Here is a 26,465-nt window from a genome sequence, read left to right on the forward strand (position 1 = left end):
AGCCTCCTGAGGAACAGGACGGGGCAGAACAGCTCTCGGCTTGCTGGTGCTGTCTGCACGGACGGAGCAGCCCCAGCCAGGGCCTCAGAGATCATCTCCTGCGCCAGCTCCAGGAGTTTCCAGTTTGGTCTCAAACTTGTCCTTCCAGCCACTGGAAGACATTTTGGTGGGTGGCGTGAACCGTCTAGCTTCTGCTCTCCCTCTGCTGACCCCCGCGGGCGCAGAGCCCGTCCCCACCGCAGCACTGCGTCAGCCTCTCAAAGGCGCCAGCCTGTCCTGGCTCCTCGGCCCTGGTGAGGGGCTGCCCGTGCCAGCCTGGCCCCCAAGGCCGGCACCTGCGCCCCAGCTCCCCGGCAACCAGGGGAGGGGCCTCGCTCCTTCCCAGAGCTTAGAGGCAGCTTGTCAGGTTCCAAAGCACGTGACAGCAGGAAGGCAGAAGGACGTCACGTCACGGGTACTTTGAAACTGCATCAAACCACAGACCAATGGGAGGGATGCCCCACGGCTGCACCCGGAGGCGGCGCCTTTCAGGGAGCGGAGGCACTTTCCAGACAGGCAACGGTGTGCGGGCGCCTGCCTCCCCCACCTCCGCCTGCCGCCTGCGCTCACAACCAAGCTTCGGCCGCGCAGCTGACAGGCCCCGAGAGGCCGGCGGGCGGCCGGAACACACCAGGCAGCAACTCGCGGGCTCAGGGTCCGCTGGATGCCCAGCCATGGACCCCTCGAGGGGGTGTTGCTGGGGCAGCCTCCCTGGCTCGGAGCACACACTCACATTGGGGACCCTAAAAACCTGGCACTAAACTGGAGACGGGCGGAAAGCAGCAGCGTCCAGACAGAGGGGTCCTGGAGGAACAGAGGGACAGGGAGCCGGACCACAGCGAGGTCAGGGGCATCCCCATCGGCGCCGGAGGCGGTGCTATGCCAAGAGCCTGCCTTACCCTGCCCGGGGCACCCAGCCCGGGGCCAGAGTCCGCGCCCACCCAGTGCGTCTGGTCTCAGCAACGGGAGCAAGCGCCTGAGAGCAACACTCCATCCTCCAGCAGTGAAGAGAATGGCCCTTTGGCCCTGTGTGGCTGCTGGTCCTCAGCTCTCGCCCCGCCCTGCACCACAGTCCAGCCACCGGCAGCACGTGAAGCCAGCTGCAGGCAGCCTTTGGAGGTCACTGCCCCGTTCTTCCCTGCCCGCTGCTCCCAGCCAGCTCCCCAGCCACCTGGACAGGTGCAAAGGCCTATGAGGCAATGGCTGGAGACCCTGGGCAGAAAGCCAGGGCTACACCAAGCTTCTTGCAAGAGGGAATCGAGCCAGTTTACTTGGATAAGGTAAGGAGATTCCCTCTTGCAACCAGTAGCAGCCAAAACAAAAAGATGGAAGAACACACCTCAGATGCTGGGGGGACTCCAAGGGGAACTGCCGCGCACAGAACCACAGCCTGCCGAGCAGGAGCCCGAGGCAGCAGCGCTGGGTAGAGGACGACGGGGCTGACGGCAGAAAGACCATGCAGGTGAGGAAGACGAGCCCGCCACACAGAACTAAAGAGCTAAAATACTGAAGCGAAGTCAAAAAATCACGATGGGCCCCCAGCAGCATGGAGGGGAGCCAGCAAACTCGAACGCCCAGAGGCAGAGAACACACGAAGAAAGCAGCAGAAGGAAAAAACAGGTAAGAAAAAGTGAGAGCTCTTTGGGGTAACCTAAGACAGACTGTGCGTGCATCAGGGAGCGCCAGCAGGAGAAGAGAACCAGAAAGGCAAAGAAACCTCCTGAGAAAATAGCCACTGAGACCACCTCAGCCAGGGAAACAGACCAGACGTCCTGCTCCAAGAAGCCCAACGAGCTCCCAAAAAATTACATCCACACACACACCAGACGTAACACAGAAATGCCGCCGGAAGCCAAGGCCGAGAACAGAACGGTAAAGGCACTGAGAGGAAGGAAAGCGACCTACACGGGAACCCCCGTCAGACTGTCCTCAGACTTCTCAGCGGAAACCTTACAGGCAAGAGGCGTCCGTGTCCAGCAGGGGCCTGCGGCCCGGAACGATGATGCAAGATCGTCGCCCAAGACAAAGGAAGGCGGCGAAGCTTTGCTGAGAGGCCGGAGCTGAAAGAACTCGTCTACACCGCATCAGACACAGAGGCTATCAGGAAGGGGGTGTATAAGCAACCACAGAACAAACCAGGGGCAAAGACCAGAAGCCGAGCGCGTGCGGGGGCAGGAACGGGCGGGCCCTCGGCAGGGGCCTCGGCTCCCGCCTTCCCGTGGGCCATACCCGGGGCCCAGGTCAGCTGTCAAGAACACCAGGAAGATCCAAGCCTGTGCCGGGTTGTCAGAAAAGCCATGGTGTGTTTTTTCTGTTTTTCAAGCAAAAATGCATCGTGGCTTTTCCACAACCCGGCATAAGTAGAAAATGCTAAGACTTCACCGAAAAGCTATTACGTTAAAAGCAAAGCAAGCGGCAGGTCATAAAACCACACAGAAAATCAGTCACATTTTATCCACCTAAAGTGAGTCATGAAGAAAGAAATTAAGAAAATCAACTCCATTCACTATCGCAGCCGGAAGAATCAAACTCCCGGGATTAACCCCACCAGGCGGCAAAGGCCTGACACGAGGAAACCACGAGACATAGGCCGAGGGCGAGGCCAGCCCGCGAGGGGCAGTGCTGGGAGGGCCCCTGCAGGAGGGGCCGGGCAGCACCCGCACGGCGCGGCGGGGAACATGGCCCGGACCGACCCTCAGGACAAAGAGCCGGGGAGCCGTAGGGCCCGGCGATGCCTCTCCGGCGGCCACCACACAAACCTCATGTTCCTTGCACAGAAGCGGCGGGCGCGGCGCTGGCCCCAGGCAGGAGGCGGCCCGGGAAGAGGGGTCTTGCCAGTGACCACGCCAGGGAGGCGGCGGACGGCGGGGGGAGACCGGCCGTGGCGGCTGCAGCAAGGGGAAGAGGGAGGCCAGGGCATCTCAGCAACGTGGGCCGCCTCAAACAGGCTGCACCCCTAAGCCTTGAAGCACTAATTCCCAGAGCCCTGGTCACTGTCAAGTCTCCCAGGTCAACACGAACAACACCCAAGTGGGGCCCTAGAACTTGAAGGTCTGAACGCACGTCCGTGAGGGCTGGGGTCGGCTCTTGGGGGGATGGGACACGAGCGCGCTACCTGAGCTCACAGCTAATCAGAAACACGTTAGTTTCAGATTTCTCCAGATTCCCCCACAGAGAGCAACACCGTGGTAGAAAACAGCCTGTCAGCGCCGTCCCTTTGCCAGCCCCAGACGCTTCCTCCTCATCTTATCGGACAGGCGTTTGCTGACCGTCTGCAGACTGCCCGGCGCCGCTGCAGGCCCTGGGGGCGCTGGGCACAGACGTTGCTGCTGCCGAAGGCTGCTGCTCCACACGCCCACCGGCCTGTAGCTCACTCGGGCGAGAACCGTGATGGCGGAATCGCTGGCCCTTCTGAGCTCAACGCGGGTACACTCCAGGTTTCACCTCTGTGCGTGGCTTCACAAGCTTTTGGGGGGCTGCTCGAGTGGACAGCCCGAGAGCATCACCAGCTTCCGTCACGACAGCACCAGTTCCGCAGGGGAGGAGGGCTGTGCCCGTGCCCTCGGCTGCTCTGGGTTTTAGAGTCAGGGAACATGCGGGACCCTGTACCAGCAGCCCAGCCCGCAGTCAAGGTCGTCTGGGGAGAGGGAGATGCGCCAGGTCCCAGGGCCCACACTGACCCCAGCTGGCGAGGGGCAGGCACAGGCCGGCGACCCCAGCCCGGGCACAGCGCTGGCTCTCGGGGGAACGCATGGCCAGCGGCAGCCAGACCCAGGGTGCCCCAGGTGCTGAGGGCCACGGGGCCAGCTGGCCACTCTGGCTCCTCACCCAGCGGCCTGGCCCTGTGTTGGGGCATCGGGTTCACAGCGCATTTCTGGACGTCCACCTATGACTGGACAGAGGCAGCCAGAGCCACCGGCCTCCTCTCCCGCAGGGCAGTGTGTCCTCGGCAGCAGGATGAGTGGTGGGTGCCCCTCCCAGGACCCCTCTGGGCTGGTTTTGCCAGGAAATGACCGCACTGGACGCTGAGGTCTCCGCTCCTGGCTCCAGCGACTTCCACAGCAGCAAACAGATGAGGGCTCCGCCAGCGAGGTCTGCCCTGCGGCCTGGCTGGCGGGACACCCTTGCGACTCAGACCGCGGCACGAACGGGCTGGGGGTCTGTCAGCCCTTCCAGCACTGACCTCAGCGCAGACGCGGGCACCGTCTGTGTTCGCACATGCACACACACTCGCACTCACGCACACTCACATGCACACACGTGCACTCACACACGCACGCACACGCACATGTGTGCCCTCACACGCACACGCAGACACGCACGCGCACACTTACACGTGAGCACAGCGTCCATCCGACGCCACAGAAGGCGCCCCGCGTCCCTGGTGGCTGCAGCGGCTGCGCCTGGACAGTCGCTGGGTGGAGCGGACACACCCGCCGAGCCCACGGGGGACCACGCACACCAGGCAGCAGCCGCCACCCCCGCTGCGGCTCCCCACCGAGGCATTTACCCAGACACCCCGTTCCCACAGCCCTGCGGCCGGAGGCGCGGGTGGCCGTGGAGCCCGCTGGGCGGGCGGCGCTGCGTACCGCGATCTCGGTCACCAGGATGTCGGTGATGCTCCCCAGCACCGTGACGAAGTCGAAGACGTTCCAGGCATCTCTGAAGTAGTTCTGGAAGGAAGTGCAGCGGTAGGGCCAGCCGGGCTCTGCCGCCGGACCAGCGCGCGCCTGCAGGGGGCAGAGGGAAGCCGCGGCCAACGGCACCTACCAGCGCCCCAAAGGCGACGATCTTCAGCACGCACTCCAGGGAGAACACGGATGTGAAGGCCACGTTCAGGCACTTCAGCATCAGCTCGTACTGGTAGGGCGCGTCGTAGAACTGCCGGAAACAGCGGTCGGCCCAGCCCTGGCCCCGGCCCGCCCTGAGCCCACCCCGAACCCGCCCTGGCCCTCCCCTGCCCCTGGGCCCGCCCGCCCCTGGGCCCGCCCGCCCCAGGGCCGCCCACAGCGGGCGCCCACCCTCACCTTCATCATCAGCACCACCGTGTTGAGGGCGATCATGGCCATGATGAAGTACTCGAAGGGCGGTGAGACCACGAAAGCCCAGGCCTTGTACTGGAAGGACTGCTTGTTCCTTGGCATGTAGCGCGTCAGCGGCTTGGCGCTGATGGCGAAGTCGATGCAGGCCCTCTGCAGGGACAGGCACCGGGCTGGCCGCCGCCTCCCTAGACAGGCCACCGGGTGGGAGGGGCCCCGGGTGCCGCACTGCCCACAGGGGCACAGGGACAGGGCGAGGGGCCCTACCTCGTTCTTCTCCAGGCTGCATTCCGACATGGCCTTGTCGCCCTGCTCCTGGAAGGTGATGATGATCAAGGCCACGAAGATGTTGACAAAGAAGAAGGGGAAGACCACGAAGTAGACCACGTAGAAGATGGACAGCTCCATGCGGTACCCGGGGCTGGGGCCCTGCTCCTCGTAGGTGGCGTCCACGGAGTGCTTCAGCACCCTGGGGGTGGGGCGAGTCAGGGCGCCCAGACGCGGCGGGGGCCGCCTGGCGCAGGAGACCCCATCGCGGAGACAGGTGGAGAGGCAGGGCATTCAGCCCCCCTGCCCGCCCTGGCTGTCCTGCCTACACAGCGCAGCACCTCGCACTCCCCTGCTCACACCCATCTCACCTGTTCACATGTCGCCAGTGAGCTCACGCCAGCCCGCCCACCTTCAGGACCCGGCATGGCAGGGCCCCCAGAGAACTGAGCCCACACCTGAGGAGGGGTCTCCCAGCACGGGCAGGGCCTGCCATCCAGTGTGGGGACCCCACATGGGGGAGCCTGCCTGCTCAGCCCAGCCCCTCCACAAGGGGGTCCCGGGGTACCATGCAGGGCCCTTGGCCGAGCCCCTCCCAGGCAGCCCTCGCGGGGGCAGCTCGCCTGGGGCATAGGCACCTAGGGGTCCCTGCTGAGTGACTGTAGCATGCCCCCCCGCCCTCCGTGCAGGCCAACCGCCATGCCAGCGGGCACTCACATGGGCCAGCCCTCCCCCGTGGACACTGTGAAGAGCGTCAGCAGGGCCCACAGCACGTTGTCGTAGTGGAAGTCATACTTCTTCCACTGCCGGGGCTGGGCCTCCACCTCCTCCTTCTCGTAGTCCAGGTACTGGCCCCTGGGACAGGACACGGGGCAGTCAGAGGGTCCTCGGAGACCCAGGGTCACAGAAGCCCTGAGAAGAGCTGTCCATTCAGAGTAGAAAGGGCCAGCCCTCCAACATGGCTCTGGGGCAACTGGACATCCACACCTGAAAGGATGAAGCTGGACCCAGCCCACTCCACCCCCAAGACTTAGGTCAAGAAGGGTCGGTGCTGAAACACAGGGGCTGACCTGTGTGCGAAACCCTTCAGGGAACATGCAGGCCCCCAACCTGGCAACGGACTCTTAGGTAGGACATCAAAACCACAAGCAGCGAGAGAAAACAAACAGGTAAGCCGGACTTGCTCAAAGTTTAAAGTCTCAGTGCCTCACGGTACACCTTCGACACAGAAGGAGAGAGAGTGTGAGGAGGGGCGTGTCTGGCGCGCAGGGGCTACTGCAGTCAGGAACGAAAGAGCAACCTGACCAGACTGGTGATCGTGCAAATGGTGAGTGAGCCCATGGGAAGACCCAAGCCAGCCAGATGCCCACACGCCCAGCACACCCCAGAGAGGACAGGTCAGCCGGAGCGCATGGGGGTGCAAGCCCAGCAGGCCCCGGCGTGGACAGGTCAGTCACCCCATGAGACCCGGCAGTCCCACTTCTAGGCAGTCCCCGAGAGGGGGATCCCTGGCCTCCCGAAATGTGCCCACTGACGTCCACAGCCGCGTGGCCACAGGCCAAGCTGCCACAGAACCTGGTGGCCTCAGGGGCAGGGCAGCAGCTGCAGCGCTCGTCTCTCCCTCGGCTCCACCGCTAGCCAGTGGGGGGAGGTGCGCCTCAGAGCCCTCTTATGCAACTGTGGGCTTCCTGGACTGTGGGATGGGCCAATCAGGTGTGAGCTATGAGCTGATTGGTGCTAAATGGACCCGTCAGCCACAGGGTTGAAAAATGGTCCGATCAGACTTGTGGGCGGGACACCCCGAGAGGGTATAAGCCAGGGTTGGCGGAGCGAAGGAGAGACATCCCCAGCGCTGGGCCCCCTCCTGTCTCTCCCCCCTGCAAGGGGCCCCAGGGGCCCAGCCTGGCGGCTCGAACACCTGTTGTTGGTGTCCTCCAGCCTCTCACAGAGCCGCGAACTGACACCGCCTCTGGGGACCAGTGGGGACGGTGCCTACTGGCCAGTGCGGTCTGGACTCTGGGTGACCAGTGGCGACCGTCGCTGATGCGATCTGCGTGTGGCCATCTGTGGCCACAGTGAGCCCCTAGCCCCTGTGTAAGCCCCAGGTGTTCATTCCTCGAGCCCAAGACCTCCTGCAGGTGCGCAGGTGAGAGCCATGGACGGTGGCTTGTCCTTGTTGGGCCCCGGGCTCTGGTCAGCCGCAGCCCATAGACCCCTCTATGTGGGTGTTGTGCTGCTGCAGCCCTTGGTTTTGGTTTTGGCTCTTGGGGGCTTTTTGGCAGCTCTTGTCTCAGAGCTCGGGTGGGCGGTCGTTCCGGCCTTGTTGCCCTCCACCCTGGACGCCCATTCCACGCTGCCCACCCCCATGGGGTATGACTCAACGGTGGGATAGCACTGCCCTGGGGAACAGGAGGCACCGGCACTGGGGCACAGAGGCTGCAGCCGCTGGGGCCGGGCACAGGGGCACAGGTGCTAACGGCCACAGGGCGGTACTCAGTCCCACAGTGGGAGGCTGCATGACTGACGGGTGGCGGCCGCCGCACCCAGAACACCGGACACTGAGGCTGTTACGGGCCCAGTTTGGTAAGTGCGCCACACCCAAGCTGCGTGCAGACGGCCAAGGCTCCCGGGGCCGCCCCAGGGCTGGGGCTTTCAGTCACGTGACATGGCCAACAGACGCCACTCTAGAGCACAAGTGGGCCCCGTCCACCCCAGGGCAGCACCTGTCGGGTCAGCTCTTGGGACGCACAGACCCAACTGCGAAGGCAAAGCATGTCTGAGAGCCCAGGAGGACATCTTGCCCCGCCCTGGGCACCCATGCCAACACCAGGGACACGGCGACCGCACCACTGGCCAGGCCTCCCGTCCTGAAAGACAAAGGAAGGGGCGGGCGCCTCCAGACAGAGCCCCGTAGACCTGGCAAAGGGCTCCTGAGCGGGACCACAAAGGAGCCCTCAAAGTCGCCCAGAAAGACGGAGGGGAAGGGACGAAGACCTGCGATGTCCCTGCGGGAACACCGGCCCTGTCTGGGCCACGCATGCCAGCAAGGGCCAGAGAGGCCCCGGCACGCTCAGGGGCCGCCACGGAGAGCAGCAGCCGGGCAGCGCCTGCAAGCACAGCAACCATCCAGGCTCCGCTGCCAGGTCTGCACAGCCCGGGGAAGGCCCTGCCCACCCCACACACGTGCCTGGAGCACACCCCACCGCACCCACAGCACACGTGCACAGCCATGTGCACACACATGCACAGCACACACACATACCCACGCGCCGCGTGCACCCTGCACACACGCGTGCACACACGCACATGCACACACGCACACAGCACACATGCGCGCGCGCGCACACACACAGCACACACGCACATCCACGCGTCGCGCCTGGCCCGGCTCACCTGCAGTCCCGCTCCAGCTCCTTGGACTCGTCGGTGCAGTAGAAGAACTTGCCCTTAAAGAGCTGCACCGCGATGACAGCGAATATGAACATGAACAGCACATAGACCACGAGGATGTTGAGCACGTTCTTGAGCGAGTTCACCACGCAGTCGAACACCGCCTGCGGGGTGCAGCCGTGAGGGGCGCAGGCAGCTGCAGGGGCTCCGCCCGCGGTGGCCCAGGGCCCGCTGTGGCCCCTCAATGGATGTGCCCAGCCCACTAGCTCCGCTGGTCCCCGAGGGGAGCCTCAGGACGGCGGGCGCTCCCCTGGGCCTGCCCCCCGACCCAGACGGGCCGTCACACACCCAGGCCTGTGCCCTGCACTACCCCACAGCCCCCCACGCGCACCCCCTGGAGCCTGCCAGGGTCCCAACCTTGAGCTTGGGCAGCCGCTTGATGGTCTTGAGGGGCCGCAGCACGCGGAGGACTCGCAGCGACTTGATGGTGTTGATGTCCTTCCCCTTGGACCCTCTAGGGGAGGAGCCACACATGTGGATGCCTGCGGGTCTGCCCACGCCCGCCCGGCGCGCGCTGTCCTGGCCCAGCCTTGCTCGCTCCCGCGCCGTGGGGCTCCCCACTGCCAGGCCAGCTCACCTGCGCGGCCGACGGAAGGCCCCTCCCTCCCAGCCCACCTGCCCGCCACGCCCAGCTCCCCGCCACCCCCACCAGGCTGAGGCCAGGGGCCACCGGAGCGGGGCACCGGCGCATGCCCACAAGCAGCCACACCCGCCAGTGCCAGCACCGTCCCCTGCTCTGCGCCCCAGGGAGGGCGGTGAGGGACCCATCTGTGGCCCTCTCAGCTGCCAGACGCCCACAGAGGACTTCACACTGACAGAAGGGGGAGGGGAGGGTCTGGGCAGGGAAAGTCAGTAAAAACAGGCAACACCGGGGATGGGACGTGAAGAGGAGTGAGTCAAGGAGAAAGGAGTGGGGCAGAGCCCCAGAGATGGGAGGGGGGGCCCTGGGGGGGGCGCAGGAAGGCACCCCGGGAGGCTGGTCACAGGGAAGGAAGGGGCCCGGCCACCACGAGGGTCCAGGCCAGGAGAGAGGGAAGGGTCTCCTGAGCTCACTCCTTGCTGCGGGCCCACTCCCAGAAGCTCAGCCGCTGCCCAGGTCAGGGCCGGCCCTACCCCACTTGCTCCCGGGCGCCCAGGGCTGCCACACTGCGGGGGATGCCCAGGCTCGTCCCGAAACCCAAGCTTCAGGGCTGAAACCCGCCTGCGCAGCCCTGTCGGCCCAGCCTCCCTGCCTGGACAGCGTCCTGCAGCTGCGCCCGCGGAGACTACAGCGGGGTGCCCAGGGGAGCCAGGGGCCTCTGGGGCAGGCGGCCAGTGGGGGGCTGTCAGCCCTCGCCCTCCGCCTCCTCTCCCTGGAGCCCCGCCCTGAGGCTGGCAAAGGGGTCTCCCCCGCTCAAAGCCAGCCCGGGGGTGGAGGCCGCGCCCGCAGCGGTCCTGGCCATGCGCAGCCCCGCCCTCCGCGCCAGCCCACCCCGCCCGGGCAGCCGGGCCACATGCAGCCGGCCAGCGTGCTGATGAGATGGCCGCCCGGCGTGGCGCGGGGCGGGGACAGCGTTACCCCATGAGGCTCCTACCGAGAGTCCAGCGGCAGGAGACAAAGAGAGGAGAGTCATTGAGGGGCTGGGCGGGCACTGCCCGGCCAGGAGGGCGGCCCGTCCCTCGAGGGCACCTTCTGGGTGCCTGTCTCAGCAATCCCGGCGCCCCAGCCTCCCGTCCCCATGAGGCCCTGGCGTCCTCCCGCCCGGCGAGGCAGGCTGGCGCCTCCGTGCCCAGCGCAGGCACACTCACAGCCACCGGCCCGCGCGCGGGGAGCCACTCCCAAATCCTGACGACCGTGAGGCAGAGCGGGCCAAGCCAAGGCCGCCCACCACTCCAGGCCGCCAGCGTCAGGCGACACAGGGCCGGAGGCCGCACCCACCCCACAGCCCCGAGGCTCCAGGGCCGCTTGGCCAGCCCAGTAGCTGTGGGCACTTACGAGAAGGCGAAGGCCACCAGGGCCCCACTGACCACGATGAAGTCCAGAATGTTCCACAGGTCCCGGAAATAGGCCCCAGGGTGCAGCAGCAGACCCAGGTCCACCATCTGCAAGAGAGACTCTCTCAGGCCTGAGGCCAGGGCCTCGGGGGAGGGACCCACGGCCGCACCCTCCATGGCCTCTGGGTTCCAGCAGCACCAACCAGAGAGCCCTTGCGGCCACGCCTGGCTGAGCTCACGCTCCACCCAGACACCTCCAGTCCAGAACAGGCCTTCCTCCCCTCCTGGGCCCCCCAGCCAGCTCCCCAGGAGAAGCGAGGGCGTCGCAGGGATGGCCCTGCACTCGGCACCAGGCCAGCTCAGCGCCCGTCTGCAGGCCAGGCCACAGTGGCCCAGGAGACCCTGCAAGGGCGCCATGCTGGTCAGGAGACAGACACGTGCCTGGGCCACTGCACCCCCAGCCACCAACCCCTCAGGCCCCCGTCAGCCCCACGCCCGGCTGGGCGCAGAGCAAGACCAGAGCCCAGTGGGGAGATCAGGATGGGGCAGGCGCTCCCGGCGCCACCCGCCTGTCCACCTCACAAGCCCTGCCTGCCTGGGGCGGCCACTCCAGAGCCCAGCCCACCCCCGAGGTCGGGCCACTCGCTCTCACCTTTATCACCATCTCGAAGGTGAAGACGCCTGTGAAAATGTAGTCCATGTACTTCAGAACCTAGGGCCGCAGGCGGGGCGCCGTCAGAGCTGGCCCCTGCAGTTGCGGCTCCTGCGGGGGGCTGGTAGCCACGGGGGTACCCACCCCACCCCTCCTATACCCTGGCCAGCACCCCGGCCTGCACCCCTACTGCACCTCCCTCCTGCACCCCAGCCCACAATCCGCCCACACCCCCTCCTGCACCCTGCCCCTCACTCACGTTGTTCCTGGGCGAGTCGGCCTGCACGGGGTCCTCGGCAGCCAGGGCAATGCTGCTCAGGGCGATGACCACGAGGATGACCATCTCGAAGTACCGCATGGTGACGATGTAATGGCAGAAGCGGCGGAGCCTGCAGGGACACGTCGGCTAGGCAGGGTCCTGGAGGACAGCTGTGGGAGCCCACACTGCCCACCCGCCGGTCAGCACCAGGCCCTTGGGCGCAGGAGCACAGACGCTGCCCTGCCAGCCCCACCCCACGGCCGCGGGCGCCACCTCTCCCGGACCCACCAAAGGCCGGCCCAGCCCTTGGAGTCGCAGCTGCTGCCCCCTGCCCTCCGCCCAGCCCTGCCCTGCCCTGCCCGCCCTCCACCCTGCAGCCTCACTCTGCCCGGGGGTCCTCTCCCCACCAGGCGGCCACGCCCTCCCTCCACACCCCCAGTACAGCCCCACGGGCCGGCAGCAGCACCCTCGCCCCCGCTCTGCCCACACCCCGGCCGGGCGCCCCCCCCCCCACTTAGCCGGCCCTCCGCTGCCCACCTCTCCCAGGGCAGAGGCGCCAGCGGACCCTCACCCCCCCACCCCACACACCCCTGTGGGTGCTGCTAGCGCGGGCCCAGCGGGCAGAGGTGCGCCGCGGGGGGCCCGGCGGGACTCACAGGTTGGTGGGGCTCAGGCAAAACATGGAGCTGTAGGGCACGATGGGGCGCGGGCCGCTCCTCGGCTCCCCGTCGGCCGCCGCCTCCTTCTTCCCCTCCGCCTGGCTCTCGAGGTCCGCGGGGCCGCCTGCAGGACACCCAGGGTGAGGCGGGCACCCAGCCCACCATACCACCCCGCACACCCGGCGGCAGGGTCCCGGCCGGCAGGACCCTAGGCGGGCAGGCGGCGGCTGACCACACCAGCCACCAGGCCCGCCTCTCCAGGAGCCCTGGCCCCGCCATCCAGTTGCGCCAAGGACACCCAAGCCCCTCTGCAGGGACCAGGGTCAAGGCCACCCTCACGAAAGGCAGCAGGCACCTGGCAGGGCTCCCTGGGGCCTCTGGGTAGGGCCCAGACCAGGGGGAGGGAGGGCAGGGCAGCCTTGGACCACAGACGCTGGCCCGCAGCCCCTCCTTAGGACCCAGCGCAGGCCCGCAGGCCGGGGCCTTCCCGGGGTGCCAGGACCGGCTCCCCAGCAACCCAGCCGCTGGACCGCCACCGAAGGCGCTGCTGCTGCCTTCCAGGCACCAGCCCCATCCGGGCGCCATGGCTGGGGCCCTGCTCTTGTCTAGACGCGACGTGCCTGTGCACAGCTTTCCCACGGGGCTCCCGCCTTCCCGCTGTCCTCAGGGGGCCTCGGGGACCCGGGACACGTGAAGGGCCCTGCGCCCAGCCACTACGGGCTCTCAGGGCCTGGGAAGGGGCTGCTCGTAGGTGAAGTGATACAGAACACACTGATCCCACAGGCGCCTGGGGGCGGCAGCGGCTGCGTGGGGGGCCTGTCTGGGGTGGGCTGTCCCGGGAGGCGCTGGCCAGCAGAAGCGGGGGCCAGACTCACAAGGAGCAAGTCGTGAGGCAGCCCCGGAGGGCCCCGCCCCTTCTGCTGGGGCCAGGCCCTCCCCTGCGGGGCACCGGGCACAAGTGGCCACCCTGGCAAGAGGCAAAGCAAGCTGAGCACCATACAGCCCGCAGGGTGGGGCACCCCAGGTGCACAGAGCAGCCAGAAACTCAGCTCCCGGGTCTCACAGCCACTTCTGGGGCGCCTTGAGGCTGACTCCTCACTTCAGAAGTCACACTAGCCGGGGCAGACGCACCCTCTGGCGCAAAACAAACATGAAGGGGACATCCTGGCGGTGAGTGTTCTTCCTCGCGGTCTTCCCTGGCGTGATCGTCAGGCCAGCACCGCAGGAGGAGGATAGGCCAGGGCTCCGGCCTCCCCATGACCCCACCCGGCGTGGCGGCCGCGGGCTCAAGGGGCCTCAGAGACATGCAGCTCAGGCAGCCCGAGCCACGCAGCCGCCAGGAAGCTCCTGGAGCTCGACCGGCTCTGCTCGGGGCTCGGGTCTGCTGCCACCGCGCTCCATGTGCTGCCCGTGCCGGGGTGGCCGAGCCGTCCCCCTCGGATGCCTGGTGGAGAGGCCGCGTGCACAGCGACAGGCACCCTGAGGACGAGCCAGGAGCCACAGGGCAGCGGCCTTGACGCCGGAAAGCCCAGGCCACAGCGAGTGGGAGACGCGGACGAGCTCGGGCAGGCATGGCCATTGTTTGGTCCTGATTCAAACAAAACAACTCTACGTTATTTTCGAGAGAATCATAAAATCTGTGCGCAGCACAGACATTAGCTGTTACGTCTGACGTCGTGACAGCACGGTGGGGCTGGCGCGAGCACGGCACGTGGGCCCCAACGCCAGGGCCGCCCGGACGTCGCCACCAGGAAGTGCCGCGACGCGCAGCCACTGAGCAGGGTGCGGCCAGGGCAGCGGTGAGGGCTCGCGGCACTGCGGGCGGGTGGCAGTAGCGCGCCCCACACCCATCCCTCCTCCCCACGTGCCTCATGACAGGAAGGGTCCAAGGGGACACCGAGGGGCAGAGGCGCCAGGACCTGGGGCAGCAGCAGGAGGCAGAGCACTGCCGCGGGGGAAAGTAACAGAAACTGGCAACTCGACAGGACTGACTGTCAAACGTCACTAGAGGAAACTAGAAATCCTCGTTTAGGGGCAGAGGGTGTTCATGGCCTGAGGTATGAGGAAAAACATATCCCAAGAGAGAATGGTGAGCCAACAGCAAAGACACTCCCAAAATTAAACAAAGAGGAAAAAAAATCACAAAACCCGCTGCCATTTGGAATTCTAAACCAGAGGTGTAAATGCCTCAGGTCAAATAAGAAATCCTAATGACACTTGGAAAAATGATTTAAACTAAAAGAATTCAAAATTTTAAAACTAGTCAAATACACAAAGTATCTCCTAGGCTGAAGCATGGAGGCTCCGGCCCACAAGCAGGCGGAGCCGCGCGCCATGGCTGGGGCCTCCCGGCAAAGGGGCAAGAACAGACGATGAAGACAAAGAACAAATAAAAGAATTAATAAGTAAGAATGGGAATTAACAAGGCAGAACGCAGAGGTGCAGCAGGGAAAGAGAAAGCCTACGACCGACACTTTGCTCGTCTGTTTCAATCAACAAGCCTTCGGGGGAAGAAAGTTTTCCCATGAAGGAGGAAGAGCAGAGGAAGGCGGGCTGGTGTGGGTACTTGAACATGCAGAGGCTATAACTGCAGCTGCAAACCAAGGCTGCTCCCCCGCGATGGCAGCCCCAACATTCAAATGCCCCCACAGCGCACATGAAACAATGAGGGGGCAGGGTAGAGCAGCCCACAGGCCAGGCCTGCAGCCCGTAGGAACTGGAAAAGTGCAGGCCTGAGCTCACACGCGAGTTACAGAGCAGACCAGGGCCCAGTGCCCTGGGCGGGGACACCCACTGCTCACCCTGCAAGGGGCTAGCCCCCCAAGGAGGGTGGAGGACGGTGAAGCCTGTGGGGCTGTGCTCTGCTCCCACTGGGGACGGGGCCCGGAGTCCACGGTCTGGAAGTAGTGACTCAGGAGGAGAGAAGGCTGTGGGAAAGGCACAAGGCGGTGATGGGGGGAAGAAAGACACATGTGGCAGAGGCCTAGATGCGGCACAGATACACAGTCAGACACAGACACACTGCCCAGGGCCACTGGGCGGTCATCATGGGCCGGCCGGGAGGGCGCTCACCACTTATGCCGAGTCACGCCAGAGGGCCCTGTGCTCCACCAGGCACAGCCTGGTCCAGGGAAGTGACCTGTAGTCATCCCCAGGGAAAGGAGCCCAACTACACAAGAAGAGAACACACAGTAAGGGTGGAAACATTTCAGCTAATTAAATCAACACACACTCACACACACATCAACACACACACACACACACACACCTGCAAAGCAAAAGAAAACTTTAACTCAAGTGTCCAACAAAAGTTAAACATAATCAAACAAGCAACTGCTACTAAAAAAGACCACCACACATCCAATTCAAAAGCTCAAATTAAAAATCGATAGACACGTGGGAGGCAGAAGATGAGAGCTCACCGGACTCTCAGACATCTTCATTTGAGAAATGAAGTAAAAGAAAAAGGCAAAATTACCTCATAAACCAGAAGGAGCCCAAGGGAGGAATCACAGCAAAGGGTATGAGAGAGAGGAGAGACATGAGCCAAGAGGAGAAAAAATGAAATAAAGAGTGAGTGTGAAAAGGAACCAGAGAGAAAGCCACACAGAAGACAGGCAAAGCAGATGCAACACCTGTATAACTGGAGGTCCTGGGAAATGATAGCGAAGCAACATAACCTACATTTAAAATTGTATTCCCAGAGATTTTTCCTGAAATGAAGTAACATCAATCAATTTTTCCAGAAATGAAAAAGTAATTCCATGGGGAAAGGTTGCCTTTCAACAAGTAGTGATGGAATACATAGACACCAACAAGGGAGCAGATAAAAAGAACCTCAACCCTTATCTCACGCTATATAATCAAAAATAACTTGAGACTCCAGCTTCTAGAAGATGGAATAAAAGGATTTCCCCCGATTGTGCCATGGAACCCTGGACATCAACACAGGCAAACATGAGAAGACACGAGGCAGCAAAAGGCGGGCCGGTGGCAGGGGCCCTGGGGCCAGGGGTCGACACAGCAACAGGCTTCTCTTTATTGGGTTTCCCTTATGCCTCGCCAATCACTAGTACTGGAGAAGCCAGCCGTGCAGAAATGCCAACAGGCACATTTTCAAAACCCACAGCAAGAGCCAGCGCTCCCTAGTGACTGGACAAGGTGCAGCTCAGCAAGACAGGAGACTCACAATCATCATCCACTCCAGACAAATGTCACGGAGAGGGCAGGCCTACCCCACTCACGTGAGTGGAGGGCAAGTGGAGAGCCCGCCCTGCCTGCCTGTGCTGAGGCGCCCCGAAGCTCATGCAGGGCGTGTTGGAGTCAAGTGGGGAACAGGGATTTTCACCTCCCCGCAATGGAAACAAGACTCCAGCCTGCTCACTGTCAGTAAAGGCCACACAAGGAACAGCACTTTGAGTGCCACCCAGAGGCCATGGAAGCACAACGTCCCCCTGACTTGCCTGAGAGAATCCTAGTGAAAAGCCAGAATTTTCACCACTGCCCAGAGGTGATGCGGTCAATGCTACTGTGTTGGGGGAAGCCAAGTAGGGGTAGCTACAAGGCAATCCCACATCTCCTGGACAGAAGGGCAGCAGTGGAGACCTAGAGGGCATCAGGAACAGGGAGTCCAACCCCATTGGGTGTCCAGGAACTGGACAAGGAACAATGTGCCAGGAACAAGACTGCTCCCTAGCCTTGCCCTGACAAAGGTGTATTACAGCTGACCACCTACAACAGAAGACTTGAGAAAGACTCAAATACTCATCACAAAACCAACTAAGTTTCATTCAAAAATCGCTCATCAAACCAAAAACCAGAAAAATCACATTTTGAATGAGAAAAGACAATCAATAGACACCGAGATGATATTCCTATTATTTTAAGGTACCAGTCATAAAAATGCTTCAACAATTAAAAATATATATGAAACCCATGAAAATGTAAAAAAAAAACTCAGTAGTTTTAGCAAAGAAATAGAAAACACAGAAGAACCACACAGAAATTTTAGAACTGAAAAATACAGTAAGTGAAATTAGATGGATTCGACAGAATGGAAGGCACAGAGAGAGAATCAGTAAACTTGAAGACGGGACAATTGAAATCACTCAATCTGACAACAGAGAGAAAGCAGGTCGAGAAAAGTGAGCAGAGCCTCAGGGACCTCGGAACTATGACAAAAGATGAGCCATTCATGACATCAGAGTCCTGGAAAGATAAGACAAAGAGGGTGGAACTAAAGATGAATTCAAAGACATACTGGATGAAAATTTTCCAAAATTGGTAAAAGACAAACCTACAAATTCAAGAAGCTGAGTGAAACCCAAACAGGATAAACCTAAAGAAACCCATGCCAAAATACATCACAATCAAACTTCTGAAATATAAAGACAAAGAAAAAAATCTTGAAAGCAGCAAGAGAGAAACAACATCTTACCTACAGGAAGGAAACAATTCGAATGACAGTGGATTTCTCATCAGAAACCATGGAGGTCAGAGGAAGAGGCACACGTTTTTTCAAGGGCTGAAAAAAAAAGAACTGTCAACCCAGAAATCTGTATCCAATGAAAATATCCTTCAGGAATGAAGGGAAAATCAAGACATTCTCAGATGGAGGAAAACTAACAGAATTGGTTAGCTACAGACCTATCCCCTCATAGAATGGGAAAGGAAGGGTCTTCAAACACAAAGTGGATTATGGAAGAAGAAATGTTGGAACATGGAAGAATGAAACTAGAAGGAATAAAGTAGGAGCAAACACCGCACACTCTCTGTCTTCTCTTGGGTTTTCTGAGTTATGATTAATGACTTTGGCCAAAATTATAACATACACTGATGTGGTTCTACATATCTGTAGGGAAAATATTTCAGACAATAATATTACAAATGGGAGGAAAAAAAAAGATAAAATTTCTATTCTTCATTTGAATTGGTAAAATGACAGCTTCTTTATATGCTGAGATGAGATATACCTTACACCACTCTGCTGGGGACTTCATCAACATATCTACACCTATACAGATGTATGTATGTGTTGACACATATATATAAACATACATATCTGAAAATGGCCACATATATAAGCAACCACTAAAAAACAACACAAACAGGGCCTCCCTGGTGGCGCAAGGGGCTAAGCACAGCACTGTGAAGCAATCCGAAGCCTCTGCAGCACGAGTTCAATCCCCAGCCAGCCAGGGAGATACCCACATGGCGCAGCAGACCTCTCCTGTCGCACCCACTGCTCCCCTCAGCAGTGTATTTCACTCAGCCTGCCTGTTCTGCTCCCCACTCTGTCTCTGGTGAATCCTCTCACTCCCCCGCATCTCTGGCCTGTACCCCAGCTCTTGTATGCATAAATAAATAAACTGATCTTTACAAAAGAAAAAAACAACACAGGGCCTCCCCGGTGGCGCAGCGGTTGAGCACTGGGCTGCGAAGCTGCCTGCGGCCTCTGCAGCACCGGTTCAATCCCCAGCCACAGGCGAGGGTCCCACATGGCACGCAGACCTCTCCTGCCGCGCCCGCTGCTCCCCTCAGCAGTGTACTTCGTCAGTCTGTCTGTTCTGCTCCCCACTCTGGCTCTGGTGAATCCTCTCACCCTCCTGCACTTCTGACTGTACCCAGTGCTTGTATAAATAAATAAATTAAAAAAAAAAAATACAAACATGTACCCAAAAATACTGTAGCTACATTAAAATACAATTCTAAAATATATATAAATAACCTATAGGAAGTCTGGAAAAAAGAAACCAGAGAAAAACAGACAACAAACAAAAATATAACAGCAGAACGAACCCCTAATGTACACAATTGCTAAAAATGTCAACGTTCTAAACATGTCGAATGGGAGAAAAAAAAATCACCCAACTCTATGCTGCCTGCAAGAAACTCACTCAAACCTACAGTCACTCAGTGTGTCTGAAAGCCTCGAGGGGAAAAGGCCCCACCGCAGCATCCAAACGCGGCAGGAGAGGCCTGTTTGTGCCAGACAAAGCAGACTCCAGGAAAGGCGCCGCCTGGGCCTGAGAGACACGTCACACCAGGCAAGGGAATCAAGCTTTTAAGATGACAGCAATTCAAATCCCAGAGCATCAAATCCCAGAGCTGCATGACATAAAACAACATAAAACATCACCTGTGGTGATGGGCAGATCCAGGACGAGTCCCACCGCACAGCGGGGATGTGAATGCCCTTCTCCACCCCCCGACAAGCACGGCAGAGCACACCAGCCAACACAGCAGGACGCGTGCTCTTCTCACGTGTCCAGAGAACATACGCCCAGATACCCTGTATCCTGGTCATAAAATCAACCTCAAGGAAATTATAAGACTGGAATCACACAGAGCACAGTCATGCCTGGGAGGTAAAAGCCAAAACTGCATTTCTTTTAAAATTTGATGAAAATACAGGTGCCAATTGTCAGGACCTACAGGTTACCATAAAATTAGCCATCAGGAAAAGTCATAGGCTTAAAAAAATTAATAAAGTATCTAACTCAAAGCTAAAAAGGACAAGTAAAGTAAACAAAAAGGCTGGAGGAGAGAAACAGCTAAGATAAAATTGGAAAGGGATGAATTAAAATCAAAATAACAATAGGACTAAAATGGTTGGTTACTTTTATAAAATCTAAACTACATACAAACTAATCAGGAGGAGCAGAAAACACAGAACATGCGTGCTATGGAAAGTGGACGGGGGGAGCACTAGGTCAGGGAGCTGTTCAAAAGCAAAAGCTGCTGTTGTGGCCACCGAGGACAGGCAGGTCGGCGACCCAGATGGAACCAGCCGCGTCTGCAGAAATCACGACTCACAGCTCATCTCAGGGCTATGAAAGCTCGACCTGATGGTGTCCAGCACACAGAGGCCATGGAAGACTGACCCCTAGAAGGCTGGGCAGTCTCAGAGAGTCCCACTGAGTCCTACAGATCAGGGACTCCAATGAGATGCAAGCGCCCCCATGACAGGCAGAGAGGCATGCCCACCTTCATGAGTGGGCGGCAGGTAAGCCCCTGGGGCCCGGCCACGCTGCCTGCAGGGCACCCAGGCCCAGCAGGCTCTCAGGAGACAGCCAGCACCCACACACATCATGGCTGGCTCCCGGGCTGGTGCTGCTGGGGGGACACCACACACCCCAGCCTCTGTGCTCACCAACACATCTAACACAGCCCTGGGGAGCCCCCTCAGGAGGGTCCAGGCTCCCAGAAGGCCTCACACCTGGGTGAGGCCTTGTCTCAGCCAAGGAGGCGGCCAGAGGCCGCTGGGGCCAGCAGGGAGCTGCCGGCAGGTTTTGTGTCCTGGCATGGGAGGTATTTTCAGTGTGTATCTGTGCTTCAGTTGTGTTTCAAGAAGCTGGTTGGGGATTTTAAGAATAACCAATTGTAATTATAATTTCTGTAAGGCTCTATCATCTTCCCCACTTAAAATAACAGGCTGTGGCCTCCCATAAGGACACCTGGTTTTCAGGAATGGGGTTATTCAACTGAGCAAGAAATAACCGCACAGCACTGACATCCAAACCCTCTGGCCCTCGAGCATGATCTAAGAAGCTGCAGAATACATCTCATTTTAAAGTGTTAATCCAAAAATCCTACATAAAACATTCACAGATTCCACCACCACGTTAAAAACGAACATGATTAATTCCAACTGGGATTAATTCTAAGACTGCAAAGATAATTTACCATCAGAAAATGCATTATTAAAAACCCCATATTTAAGGGGGAAAAAAACGCGACCTGGCAGAAAAAACAGGCCGTCTGCACAGGCCGGAACCAGCAATCGTCTCCTCCCCAAGCAGAAAAGGCCGGCCCCAGAGGGGATGCTGGGGAGCTCGGACACCTGAGGGAGACCAGTCCCTCCAGTCGAGCTGGAGGCCAGAACTTCCCGACATCACCCAAGGCCTTTGGGAAACTCCAGGCCAGTGTTTCTCTGAACACAGATGCAAACCACAGGAAGTGCAGAGAATTACACAGCACACACCAGCTGCCAAGGGGTAAGCAGAACGGATCCTGCATGTGAGCACCGGCGTCCCCGCGGCACCCACAGACGGAGACAGAAACTCCAGGACCTCAACAGACGCAGCAAGAGCGCCTGGAAGTCCGCGCCCGCTCGCGGGTCGGAAACAAAGGAATAGAGGGAACGTCTGGACGGGGCACCCACACCCCGACAGCCAAGACCGCACTCCGCGGCCAGACGCTCGGGCGGCCCTGCCAGCCCTCTCGGGGCTCTGGGGGAAGCCCTTGCCCACGCAGCCAGCAGGGAGGGGGACAGGACGGGCACTGACAAGAAGGAAGACATGAACCGCTCTTGCGTGCAGGCGGCAGGGCCGTGTCTGTGGGGGGAAACCCTCAGGTTCAACCAGAGACCCCGGAGCTACCAAGAGCTCCCGCGAGGCCGCAGGGTAACAGGCTGCCGGAGTCGCCGCGCCCCACCGAGGCTGGACGTGGACGGTGACAAGGCCTCGCCGTCTGGAACAGCATCCCCCCAGCAGAGCCCGCACGTTGGAGGCGAGCACAGGTCTCAGTGGCAGGAAATCCAAGGGGAACTAAACCTGAGGGGGGGCGTCCTGCCCTGCTGGCTCCCCGGGGATCGCAGGGACGTTGCCGCTTTCCAAACGGTAAACTGGGCACAATCACCAATAAACCCCAGCAAGTTCATCTGTAGACGCTGCAGAATCATGCCAAGGGGCAGGTGGGGGCCTCAGGCCAGCCTCGGCGGGGGCGCGGGCGGGCCCGGGGCCTGACCCACTGGCAGGGGCGCAGACGGGCCCCACGGGGTGGGCAGGGGCGCGTGAGGCGCTGGGGCTGGGGACAGCTGCCGCGGGGACAGCTGGGCCGCGAGGACATGGGCGCGGCCGGACACTCTGCATGGGACGAACCCCGCGGCTCATGGGTCTCGGGGGACATGAGCAGACGGTGGGGGGGGCACAGGGGTGAGGCCGAGGGGGGCGCGGGGCAGGTGGGCTCGCCAAGGGGGGACAGGTGGGCTCCCCCAGAGGGGCACAGGGCAGGCGTGCTCGCCAGGAGGTGAAGTTAGGGGTGAGAAAAGACGGCTTTTACGAAGGACATGTCTGACCAGTGACTGTTGCTCAAAATCAGGTCCTGTCGAGGCCCGGCCGTGGATGGGGCGACCCTGGTGACCACACCGAGGAGGCCACAGGCGCCCCGCAGGCAGCAGCCCAAGCTGGCCCCTCCGTGGGCAGTGGACAGGGCCAGCCTGGGGCGGGGCCTGGAGGGGGCAGGGCTGGGCCTGACCCTGGGGGCTGGAGGGGGGCCACGTCTCCTGCCACAGCAGGGCCACGCGCAAGGCCAGGCGGGGCTTGTGCCCCAGCACTGCCCACATGACACGGCTTGCGCGCAGCTCCGGCGCGGCAGCCACATCCACGCGTGGCCAGGGCGCACTCCCAGGTGGACATACGAGCTCGGGCGCACCGCAGGAGGAAGCACCCAGGAGCGCCCAAGCCCGGTCACGCCGTGCGGGGGAGGCGCCACATGCGGCTGCTGCGGGGCTTTGGGGGCCTGGCCGGGCACCGGGAGGGTGGGGCATGGGGCGGGCAGCTCCCACGTCTCCTCAGTTGTGTTTGAACTTTAAACTGTTGTTGAAAAACAGAACATTCCAGATGACGAGAAGAGTAACAAAGCTCTTTAAAGCAGCCAGATGCCAGCAGGTGCCCCCCAGGGGACGCGCCTGGGGAGTGAGCATGGGGGAGGGGTGGGCCGGCTGCGGGCAACACCAGGAGGGCCACCCCCACCCCACCCCACACCACCCCACCGCTTCCCAGGTGCACAGGAGACACTGTGCACACTCCTGGGGGAAGGCTAGGAAAGGCCCAGCAGCCGCCAGGCCCATCCCTCCCCAGGGTCTGTGCTCTGGGCCCACGCAGGTGGAAAGGAACAAGGCCACCGCCCGTATGTAAGGCTGGGCACCGCTGGGGTGCCCCGAGGCCTGACAGGAGGCCGGTCAGGGCAGGAGAGGCCCGCACAGGGCAAGGGTGCCTGTGCTGGACACTCCTTCCTGGGCCTGGCCCCTCCCTCCTGCATGCCAGGGCCCCTGGTGGAGGCCCGCAGGCCCCTGCTGTCCCCATGTGGCCAGTGAGGCCCAGAAGCACACAGGGCGGGGCTGAAGGGCGCGGGTGGGAAAACCCCAGGCCTTTGAGCAGCTGTAAAGGTAGGGTCCTCCTGAGCTGTCCTCCCGGACACCGGAGCCCCGTGACCCGCAGCCCTGCGCCCGGCCTGCACTCCATGGCAGCTCAAGTCCCTCCCGGGGACGGGGACGAGCGGGGCTACCGGGACCAGCAACAGTGAGAAAGCTCCCGGGGGCGAGGGCCCAGGCCAGACGCTCGGCCCAGCTCCGCCCACCAGCTGGGCACAGGCCAGAGTCTGTGCTGCCGCGGCCGCCACCACAAGCAGGCATGAGGGGACAGTGAACTGGGCTGCACGGCCAAGCCTGCTCTGTGGCCTAGGAAAGTTAGACACTCACTGGGAAGGACTGTGGTCTCCCCGGGGTGGCCGGTCAGTGTCACGGGGATGTGAGCAGAGGCACTCGGGTCCGAGGGCTGACTGCCCATCCGGGAGACGTTCCGCTGGTTATCCGCGTCCTCCGGCTGCTCCTCCACCTTCTGGAGACAGGTGCTGGGCAGCGTGTGCCCAGGGCCCACACCCATCATCCCGCCGACCTCCAGGTCACAGTGCAGCTCCCTGCAAGCAGAACGCCCAGGACAGGCTCAGGCAGCACCGAACTCCTATGCAGTCTGCAAAGCCCAGCTCCTCAAGCCCCTACTCGGGTCAAGTGGCTTTCCTGCTGCAGTGTCACTGCGTGTGGCTCTGACTGCCTGGAAGACGAGCCAGGCTGACTCGCCGTCCACACTGGCACACGGCAGGGCAGGGCCTCTCCCACAGCATGTGAGGGGACTGCATGGGGCGAGGAAGCCTGGAGAGGACATCCCTGAGCCCCCCGGACCCGCCCTGCACACAGTGATGTGGGGCTGGGAGGCTCTGGGCGGCCGTGGAGACTGCAGACCAGCCCCCACCCTGGCCCTGGGGCATAGCGCCATCGGCCGACCTGGCCAGGGAGTGGGTGGGTGGCTTCCTCTGCCGGGCCACTCGGCCTGGCTCCCTCCTGACTGCCGCTCAGGCATGGGGCTGGGAGGGGATGACGGGGCTGAGCAGGCCTGGGCGGGGCTGGGTGGGATGGCCTGTGCACCTGCCGGGTCTGCCTGGGCGCGACTCACTTGGGCTGGTGGTTCCGGAGCTCCCGGTCTCTGTCCTTGTCCTCGGGCTCGCCCTCCTTGTCTGGGGCCTCATGTGCGGGCGGGCCCTTGTGCCGAGTCCGGTGCCGCCGGGCCGGCTCCTCCCCGCTCTCCGCCTCCCGGGGGCCGGGCCTGGGGCCGCGGTGCCGGGCCCGCCGCTCGCCCTTCGCGGCCGGGGCCGCGCCCTCCTTGCCTGGCTCGGGCCCGTGCCGGTGGCCCCGGTGGCGGCGGGGCTCCCGTTCACCCAGGTCCTCTGGGGAGCCGTGCCGGTGGTGGCGCCGGCCGCCCTCGGGCCCCGGGCCGCGGGCCCGCTCCCCCCGGCCTCTCGGGGACACGCGGCATCCTTGCTGCGGCTGCGGTGAGGCCTAGGCCGCTGGTCCCCCGGGGTAGGCTCAGCGCCATCGGCCTCCGGGACCTCCGCCCGGTCCTGCTCCTCGGGCTGCGGGGCCTTGTCCCTGCCCCTGTCCCTGTCCCGGCGCCGGTGGTGCCTGCGGGGCTGGTCGGCGCCCTCTGCGCCCTCAGGCCGGGCCTTGCACCCCGGGGGCCCCCGCGGGCCAGCGTGGCCGGGGGCCTCCACCACGAGTGGCCGGTCCAGGTGCGTCTTCATGTCGGGCCGCAGGCGGCGCGAGGTGGCGAAGCGCAGCCGCTCCTCGGGGCCCATCTCGCTGTACAGCGCCTCGCGGCTGGCCCGCAGGTTCTGCAGCCGCAGCTGGCTGGCCCGCTGCTCCCACACCGAGCGCGCCTTGGCCGCGTTCTGCTGCCTGCTGTGGGAGAGCGGGGTGAGTGGCCGCCCGCCGCCGCCTGGGGACCCACGCGTGGACGCAGCAATGGAGGGGCGGCAGGCGGCGGGCGGCCAGAACCCCAGCGGTGATGAAGGATGTGAGTGCCCAAGGCCCCGGGTGGGGACCCCGGGTGCTGAGCGCCAGCCTGGGAGGTCCCGGCCCCTCTGCGCGGGGACAGCGGCCAGAGGCCAAGGGGTGCAGGGCGTGGGGATGACAGGCACCAGCATGAGGCGGCGGACAGGCTTCCAGGGTGGGCGGGCGTGGCCAGGTCGGCGAGGAGGGGCCAGCGTCCCCACAGGCCGGCCTCAAAAAGGCAGGGACAGGGACCCCCGCAGGCTGGGAGCTGCCCGAGGCAGCACGGACAGCGGAGCTGAGGGCCTCTCCGCCCACCCGGGAGCTGGGTGCAGGAGCCCAGTGGGCCGGCACGAGCCCAGCGGCCAGGCCCGACTGCTCCCGAGGCCCCTGCAGGGCAGCCTCCCGTCTCCGTGACCGCCTTCTCCCCAGAGCCCGGCGGCCGGTCTGAGGCTGCGCCCTGCCCTCCACGGCCTCTCTCCCGGCTCCTGGACAGAGTGGGCGCTGGCCGCAGCCTCCAGCCTGGGCGTGCCGAGGACGCCGAGCCTCAGAGCAGGGCCCCAGGCTGCCCTCCACCCACACACGGTCCCTGTGGGCGGCACCCAGGTACGCAGCGCCTGGCCATGGGTCCCGAACAAGCCCTGCCCCAGGTCATCTTTCGGCTCCAAAAGCTTCTGGGTCCCCGTGGTGGCCAAGGCCAGGCGAGGCGGCGGGGCCAGCCGCACAACAGACCGCCACCAGGCCCACAGCCCCGGGGACCCAGCGTCCCCGCTCCACGCTGAGCCAAGAGAACGGGCCACTCCAGCCACTCGGGTCGCTGACCGGCAGGGACCGGGCGCCCGAGCCCAGGACTTAGAGGCTGCACCTCACTGCCCTGCATGCAGAGGCGCCTGGAGGAGCCCGGCCTGCAGCAGGCCCAGCCCCACGGACACCGGCCCTCGGCACGGCCCCTGCTGCTGCCTGGCCTGACCTGCCTTCTGACAGGGCCCACGGACGCCGGCCACTGCCCCTGCCTCCCGAG

At 62.5% G+C, this 26,465-nt stretch overlaps 1 protein-coding gene across 1 annotated transcript in view; it reads right to left on the minus strand.

Annotated features, from left to right (window-relative positions):
- The window catches only part of CACNA1B (calcium voltage-gated channel subunit alpha1 B), an 89,472-nt gene that overhangs the window by 18,473 nt on the left and 44,534 nt on the right, over positions 1-26,465 (minus strand). Inside the window, 14 exon segments of the mRNA XM_054688962.1 lie at positions 4,629-4,712; positions 4,810-4,920; positions 5,067-5,231; positions 5,346-5,547; positions 6,063-6,200; positions 8,739-8,899; positions 9,153-9,249; positions 10,771-10,877; positions 11,422-11,481; positions 11,681-11,810; positions 12,337-12,463; positions 23,822-24,039; positions 24,573-24,912; positions 24,915-25,354. Coding sequence (XP_054544937.1) covers positions 4,629-4,712; positions 4,810-4,920; positions 5,067-5,231; positions 5,346-5,547; positions 6,063-6,200; positions 8,739-8,899; positions 9,153-9,249; positions 10,771-10,877; positions 11,422-11,481; positions 11,681-11,810; positions 12,337-12,463; positions 23,822-24,039; positions 24,573-24,912; positions 24,915-25,354 — 2,380 coding nt within the window.

Source organism: Talpa occidentalis, unplaced genomic scaffold (genome assembly GCF_014898055.3).
Source record: "Talpa occidentalis isolate TD23 unplaced genomic scaffold, MPIMG_talOcc4v2.1 talOcc4.7, whole genome shotgun sequence".
NCBI lineage: Eukaryota > Metazoa > Chordata > Mammalia > Eulipotyphla > Talpidae > Talpa > Talpa occidentalis.